This window comes from Gavialis gangeticus, unplaced genomic scaffold (assembly GCF_001723915.1).
Source record: "Gavialis gangeticus isolate Ggan-Ray unplaced genomic scaffold, GavGan_comp1, whole genome shotgun sequence".
In the NCBI taxonomy this organism is placed as follows: domain Eukaryota; kingdom Metazoa; phylum Chordata; order Crocodylia; family Gavialidae; genus Gavialis; species Gavialis gangeticus.
This window is the reverse complement of record NW_017729030.1, coordinates 42,515,759-42,524,211: the sequence shown is the minus strand read 5'-3', so window position 1 is coordinate 42,524,211 and position 8,453 is coordinate 42,515,759. Positions and strand designations below refer to the sequence as shown.

At 41.4% G+C, this 8,453-nt stretch overlaps 1 protein-coding gene across 2 annotated transcripts in view; it reads left to right on the top strand.

Moving 5' to 3' along the window:
- The first annotated feature begins 316 nt into the window (after positions 1 to 316).
- Positions 317 to 8,453, top strand: part of LOC109301167 — a 19,790-nt gene continuing 11,653 nt past the window's right edge. The window contains exons 1-2 of one of the 2 annotated variants that reach the window (XM_019522109.1): positions 317 to 435; positions 8,027 to 8,279. In XM_019522109.1, coding sequence (XP_019377654.1) covers positions 8,115 to 8,279 — 165 coding nt within the window. In that variant the 5' untranslated portion in view covers positions 317 to 435; positions 8,027 to 8,114. Of the gene's footprint in view, positions 436 to 1,404; positions 1,491 to 8,026; positions 8,280 to 8,453 lie in introns of those variants that run through there. The other variant, XM_019522108.1, reaches the window with a different exon arrangement.

Genomic DNA, 8,453 nt, shown 5'->3' with positions numbered 1-8,453 from the left:
AAAAGAGTAAACAAGTTTGAAACAATGATAGTTTGTACTATCCAAGATTGTATGCTTAGGCTGGGAGGCACTGGGGGTATAGAGGTAGTGTGCTTAATTCTGTGCATCTGGACCTGGAAGATAACATGCATCAATCACTAATTCCTTTTTCTTAAGGAAAAATACTTGGTTTACGAAAAATAAAAGTCCTCACTTATCTTAACAACTCATTAGTATCTAAAAATTAATTCTGTGTTGCTGAGGTGGCTGATAAAAAAACAAAGTACACAGCACCTGGTTTCATTTTCACCTCTGAAGGCTGGCACAGTGCTCTGATTCTTGGCAGCCAAGCAGTGAGTTGCCCCTTTGTGTTGGATTCTCTAGGTCAAACTGTGGTCTGGTGGACATCTTATTGACCGCTTTAAAGTGACTGCTGCAGAGAGGGGATTGCTGTTGGTGAGTGTCCTTATGGTAGATTTCATTACAGCAGTTTGTGTGCGCGTGAGAATGAAGGATTGTATTAAATCCAGGTTTATTTCCTGGTTTGGAAGTACATGTCTTTAGCTCAGAGTTTCTAAACTAGGATTATTATTCAACGGTCTTAGTAGCAGCTTGGAGGAGGGAATAACGTACACTTACTAAATTTGCAAATGTTGGGAGGAAGTGTTTTTGTTTTAGAGGACAGGATTAAAATTAAAAATGCCAAATTGTAGAAACAGCCTGAAATAAATAGGATGGAATTCAATAAGGGCGTGTACAAAGTACTGCGTTTGGGTAGGAATACTCACTGCATAAATACAAGATGGAGAATGACTGGTTAGTCAGCAGTTCCACATAAATGGATCTACAAGGTACTGTAGATTGCAAACAGAACATGAATCAACAGTGTCATTCTGCTGCAAACAAAATAAAAATCACATTTGGATATATTAACAAGAGTATGACAAATTAAGAGATGAGAAATAATCCTTCTACTTGAAACTGCATTGATAAAGCTTCAACTAGAGTGTTCAATTTTTGGGTACAAAACTTTAAGAAATATGTGAAGCAACTGTGGAAAGTCTGGATGAGAACAAAACAAAAAAAAAGTGTCTGGAAAATAAAGGAAAGACTGAAAGAAGTAGATATTTTAAATTTAGGAAGATTGGGAGGCAACTTGACAAGTGTTCACATATGTATAAGTTTGCTGCATATAGGAAGTTTAATAAATAGTCCTCCATGTTGACTGGGGCTAGGATATGTAAGAGGTTTAGGTTAAATATTAGGAAAGACCTTTTAAAAGCAAGGACAGTTACACACTGGAATAAATTACTTAGAGAGGCTGTTTTTGAAGAGCTACATAGGTTATATCCTGGCTTAAACAGGAGAATTGAGCTGGTGACATTTCAAGGTCCTTTCCAGCCCTGTTTTCTATACTCCCCAGGCGCATTTTGCAGTTTTCAGTGGAGAACTGCCTGATAATTAGAAACAAGAAGAGCTGTACCAAGCTACAGAATTGCAAGCTAATACAGGTAAAAATACTTTGCTTTTCCTAATATTCATTTCCATGAAGGTTGGTCTACATTAAAATGGTTTGAGCATGATGGCTCTCTTGGTAAAACCCCTTGGTGGATATGCAGCTTTGGTCAACCCATGTAGTTAAAGCAGTGTCTCCCAAACAACAGGGGCAATATCAGCACAATGAATGTTTGCAGTATAAATTGTGTTTACGTACAATAAGGATGGGTTTGGCAGCACAGCTGTGCCAGTTAGAGGAGTGACCTTTTTTTAACAGGCGTACCTAAGCTGGCAAAACTTTGTGGTGTGAACTTGGCCTAAGGAATAACAGAGATTGTTGGATGATGGAGGGTAGTCTGCATAATTGTGAAGCAGTGGGAAGGAGATTCCTGAGGCACTCTATGAAAATGCAAACCTCGAACTCTGGCCTCGCTGTGCACTTTTTGTTTTATTTTCTGAGTATAGTGGTGGTGTCTAAGAGACGGTGCAGAGCATCCTACAGTACACTGGTAAGCTTGGTTGTGCACTTCTAAGAAATGTTAAGCCTTCTTTAAATATGAGGCTGAGAGCAAGGCAAGGTGATTGAAGATAGAGGTAGTTAGTTGGGTCTATAACCACCTTTTATAGACTAACTAGTTTAGAAGGCATGAACTTTCAAGCCTACTTCTGACTCATGCCTTTCTGAAGTAGGCTATAGCCTATGAAAGCTCAGTGGTTCTCACCAAGGCGGAGGATATTAGGAAAGACCTTCTGTCAAGGCATCTCTTAGAAAATGCCAGATCTTCATTTTCAGTCTCTTTTTAACTACAGAAAAATAGTAGAGCAATTTATTGTTGAAAGACTACAACTGTGGATTTCTGTTTGAAGATTCTGGATTATTTTTTGAACCATGTTTATAAACCTAACAGTGCTATTATTGTGTGGCACCCTTGAAAGGATCTCAGGGCACCTCAGGGTGATGTAACACCTTGTTGAGAATCACCGGTCTGTAAGATGACCCTGCCCTGCCTTCTGCCTAACTTCAGACTAACACAGCTAACCACCTCTACCTCTGGGCCCTACCAGAGTTGAAATGATGAAATACGCCCATGGGGTAATGGGCTATTTCAAGCCATAATGACATCACTGCTCAGTCCATGTATGTATTCCAGATACCTCCCCACATAAAAGGATCCATATTCATCCTCCCCCTGCCCCCTCCCCCACTCATGACTGGAACTGGATTTTCCCATCATGAGTCCTGGGATGTTCCAAAAATTTATATGCATGGGACAACTCAACCCAGGACAACTTGGTCCAGCTTCATTTCATGGAGGGTGGGGCCAGACTGATCACTTGCATCAGGCTGAGAGAAGGGGCAACAAAGGGATTCTGGATTAACTGTTTGGATCCCTGTGGCTCAATGGTTGCCAGGCATTGATGGCTGGTAAAGAAACAGAAATAATTGCAAATGGGAAAGAAAGGCATGGCTCAGCTGTGGAAGGGAAGAGGAATTTGAAATGTACGCAATGTTGTGGCTCACCATGGCATGAAAAACAGTTGGCCGTGTGGGAGACTGCACTTAATAAGCCCTACCATATGTCTTATTAAGGGACTGCACGAACGTGTCCTTTTGGTAGATTCCCATGAGCAGCATGGCTGTTCCTTGGCTAAAATCAAGTGTAGTGGTAGGGCAGCAGCCCAGTTTTACTGCCTTGATCAATGCCAGGAGCGCTAGGGGGATAGTGATGGAGCACTGGGATGGAGGAGGAAGAGGAGTTCTTGGAACCCAGAACAGTATTGGTGGCAGTTTTGGAGAGAAGTGTAGCAATTATAGAAGGGAAAGCAGACCAAGAGATGAGAAATGAATCTGAGAGTGGAAACAAAGATGAGGAAAGTAAGGAAGAAAGGTGTGGTGGGATCAGTGTTTTTGGAGGCTTTACTGAAGGAAACAATGAGGGAAAAATCCAATCAGCAGGAAGAACAGGAGAAGGGAAGAGAAGGTCAGGAGGGAGAAATGGGGAATGAAATAGTGATTTGATGGGAAGAGAAAGACTGGTGGGAGGAATAAGCTAGACCTGCAAAGAGAAAAATGGGAGGAAGCAAGAGATGGAATGGCTGGTAATATATGTCTGAGAACAAGGGCAATAGTAACAAGCAAAGAAATCAGATGAAGAATAGATACAAATTTATGGAAAAAATATAGTTTGAAGTTTTGAATGTTAAAGTGGAACATCTGAATAGCTTGGCCAACTTTCTTGACTGGAAGTCTTGGAAAATTTTATACTGGAGCGAGAAGCTTATGAGGATTTTTGGAAGATGTATGTAGTGATGGGTAAGAGAGAAAAACTTAAAGGGATAGGTTTTATTGCAGGAGAAAAGACGATGATTATTTGAATATACCTGAGATGGAGAGAGAAAAATGGTTGGAGAATTATATACCAAAAATTATGTATGTTGAGAAATACACAATAAATATGGTATATAGACAGGATCATGGAAAGCCCAAGTGGTAACGAGAACAGATGATAGGAGTCTTAGCAGGATAATGCACTTACCACCAGTGCCAGTAATCCAAGTAGGGCCACACTGGGGGCTTATAATGTATTTTGGACAGCCTAAACTCCATAGCAAGTGTGGGCAGATCTACAGAGGAGCAGCAGAGACAGGCAAGGGAAAATGGGGAAGAATACATTGGGTCAGAATGCATGATAGTGGAGGAGACCCCACAAGAAGGAAGAGCCAGTGAGGAAGAGTGAAATTTCATAGTTGAAGTGGTGCAGCTGGTGACAGGAGGGGAAAGAAGGAAAGATGAGTGGAACAAGTGACTTTGAGACCGAGGAGAGAACAGTACAGGAAGGAGTGAGGATAGAGCAGGAAAAAAGGCTGCTAAATTGGGAAAAGAAAGGAACTGCATGCTATGAAGCTTAGAAAGAAGAAGGTGGACAAAGAAGGGGGGTTAGGGGAAGGAGATAGGTTAATGTAAAGCTCATCAGAGTTAATGTGGTCTGGAACTAATGAAGGCGGGCAGGGAGCAGAAAGGTAGGGGAAAGGGGAGTCTTTCTTAAATGTTGAAGTGATAAAACAACTGGTAAAGACTATGGGGATGCAAAGAGGGGGAGAATTAGAGCCAACAGCATCAAGCAGGAGTGTAGAGGACTCGTAAAGTGGTAGACACATGAAATGTAAATGGACAAGTGTGACTTTGTGTATTGCATCTGGAAATGTCAGAAGCGTGTTATCAAGGAAAAGGTGGGATACTATTATGCCAATATTAAGCGGGGTTAAAGCAGAGATGTCCACAAGAGTGTAGCATTCCATGGGAGAGGGAGTACAAGCATTTTGTAAAGGGGTAGAGATGTGAACCATCATCATGGGCAGGGTCATGTGTAAACAAAGTAGCCAGAGTCAGTTTTGCTCAAGGGTGAGGAAGTGGAAATGCGACAAATGCAAGTAATTGTGGAAGGAGGACTGCAATAGATGATGGTGGAATTTGAAAAGAAAGTGTTAAAGATTTGTAATATATGCACACTGGCTGAAAGATATAATAGAGGCATACAGGGAAACAATGGAGGGTAGGGAGATAGGGGAGGATTTTGCAGAAGATGTGGTGACTTTGATATTCAGGAAGGGAAAGGAAGACATTTTAGGCAACTGGAGACCAGTAACCATTTTAAATGTACACTGCAAATTGATGGCAAAACTGCTGGCCAAAAGAATGCGTGACTGCATAGCAGATGTGAAGAAACAGCACATTTCTTCTGAGAAGAGGATATCCTAGACCCTATTGTTAATGGGGGATGTCATATTGGATGTGCAAGAGCAGAAAATAAATAAATATAGTAATAATAAAACTAGACTTGGAAAAAGCTTGTAATAGGGTTGAACATGATTTCATGTTTGAAGTATTGCAGAGGATGAGGTTTCCAGAGAAGGTGATCGGATGGGTCAAAGTACTATACAGTAAAGCAGGAAGTTGAGTACTGGTGAATGGTTGCTTGAACAAAGCCTTGCCCACAGAGACCGGGGTAAGACAGAGATGCCTGCTGCCCCCCTTATTTTTTGTGTGTGCAGTGGGTGAAGCCATTGGTGCAGAGAATCCATGATGATAAGCTGATAAGCGAAGATACCAGGAAGAGAAGTTAGATGGACATTATACGTGGATGATGCGAACATAGTGGCTCAGGACAATGTATTAATCAAGAGGGTATTGAAGCATACTGAAAACTATGGTGAAGTGTCAGGGGCAAAATTTAAATAAGATAAAAAGTACATTGATGGGTGTGGGGAATTGGGAGAATTTACAAAGTTTCAGGCTTTGGGTGGTAGAGGGTATAATCAAGATTTTTGGGAATCCTAATGGACACTAAAGGGAAAGGAACAAAGGTGTGGGAGAAGATAGAAGAGTGAGACAGGTCTTAGGATTGTGGAGTGGTAGAAAGTTATCTTTCAAGGGTAAAGTGGCTGTGGCTGTGGTACCTTTGCCAATCATCCTTTACATGGAAGTGGTGTATCCACCATCATGGCAATGGATAAGGAAGGTACAAAGGCAGATATGCATTTTGGTGGGGGAGGGGAAGTAAAAGAGAAAAGTTGCCAGAATGGAGCTATAAATGAAGCTATACAAAGCCAGGGAATTAACAGACTGGGGAATGCCAGATTCGGAAAGCTTTGTGTATAGTTACTTTATAAGTATGTTCTGTAAAGAGACAATGGAGGGGTGCAGAAGACTGCATGTTTCTGCCATTACCTGCCAGGAAGAACATTAAGAAGATGGGACATGTATGAGGAGATTGGAAAAACCCATGAGTATGGCAGCCACCCACCCACTATGCAAAGATGAAGAGTTTCATAAGGGTAAATAAACTTGAGGGAGTGAGATTAGAATGCTTGAAAGACCATAAGAAGGTAATTTAATATTATAAGAAAGAAACATAAAATAACAATAGTTGGGGATCTCATGGAAAGACAGATGGCAAATGTGTGAAAAGAAGTGACGTATAATAGACTGAAAGGAGAGCATAGGGATATCACATGGATGACAATATGGGATATTCTTCCTGTGAGGGGCATTCAGCATAAATGGGGTTTGGTATGATTGGCAACATGCCCAAGAGGGATGTAGGGCTGAAGAGTCTGGATTATATATATTTTGGGACTGCCCTTTTGTGTAAGAGGTATGGGAAGGGGTGAGTCATTTTTTGAGGCTGATCAATATGAACTGTGACTTTAATATATTAAATGGTATTGTATGGGTTAATGCCCAAAGGACTGGAGAGGCGGAGACTGATAACAATGGTATTTTGTGTCACAGTAACAATATGGAAGGTGAGAACTATTGTTGGTCAAGGGACTGGTTTTCACCAGAAGAGAATGTTTGGAGTTGGCAATATATGAATTGAAATACTATGTGGATCAAGATGTAGATGAGATAGGAGAAGGCAGAGAAGAGATGGAGGAAAGAAGAATGACAGTGTTTCCTCGAAAAGGACAAAGGGATGGAGTGAAAGTTGTTGCTTCCTCCTGGGTTGAGGGTGGTTTGTGAGAAGTTAATGGTGAAAAGGGGTGCAAGAAGAACAAGATATTGTTGTAGGGGAGGTTGTCAAGTTTTGTATTAATGTTGTTTCTTTTAGTTGCTTTGTAACAATAACAATAATTTTTTTAAAAAAAGGCTTTCATCAGCATCTCAGCCTTTTGGCTAAGATCAAACATCTTTGCCACCAAGGGGAGGGTGTCAGGGCCGGCTCTGGCCCTCCTGGTGCCAGCCTGGTATTGCAATACCTGCAGGCCTGGTGTCTGTTCCCTTGTTGGGGAGCAAATGCCATTATTAGGAGTTCTTTTAAGAGACAACTCCCCCCTCCCCCCCACACACACGTACACAGTTGCCTCCGTCTCTGTCAGGATGTTTGCTTCATATGAGCCATGTGTATTATAGTTATGCTTAGTGTCAGTTGTATTCAATCAACTTCATAGTTGGTTTCCACCGCTGAGCGCGTGATGTTTTTGGCAGCAGTTTGACAGACAATGTATTTAGTTAGATTTCCTTGCATGTGAATGTAAGGCAAGGGGCTTTTTTTCCCCTTGCCAACTGGGGGAGGGAACGTTATCTTATATTTGGGTAAATATGGTATTGCTAGCAGTTTGTTTTATGTAGTGCAATGTAACCATTGCTCCTTCTAGTAATCACTGAAAGGGAATGCAGTCTGGTCTCTGAACAAACTAGATTGTATGTGTACTCCTGTCTACTGATCATTCTAACAGGAAAAGATTGGCAACAGATTTTAAAAGTGAGAACTGCCTCCCTAGGTAACTCAATATCAGGAAGAACCATAACATTTACATTTAAGGTCAGATTGTATTAATGTATAAGGCAGTTCTCAAAAATAAGTCCCCCCCCCCCTTCTTCCCCCATCTTTGTTTCTGCTATCCACAAAAGATAATTTCATATACTCAGCAGAGCTGCAGTACTACAGCAGATCTTCTATATTATTAATGGTAAGGTATGTCAACAATTTGTCAGATGATGCCTGCTGAAATGCTAATCCTCTTGCACCTTCTTTCTTTTGTTTAGGAAAATCTGTTAGGCTGACTTTCTGAAGGATCCTTGGGCTTCTTCCTGAACTCTGTATGTGTGTGTAGGTTCACATGTGGATTACCTGATGGACCGCTACAGATATTTCATCTTTAACCAAAAGAGCATGGTCATTCTGGGTCTCTTCCAAATAGCCTGCAGTACAGTGTGTGTTGTCAATGGATTAATAGACGGCACTTTCAGAACAGAATCGTCGCTGAGTACAACCAGAGCACCCATATGGGCTGGCGTGGTAAAGTTGGGAAATCTTTTCTGTTTGCTTCTATCATGTGGAGAACTATAGTTCGGATGTTGGTTCCCTTGGCAGGAAAAACCTCTTGGCTTTTCCTCCACCATACATCTTGGAATCTAGTATGTGCTTTGCAAGCAGGAAAACAGACAGATACTGAGAGAGGACAGGGAGAGG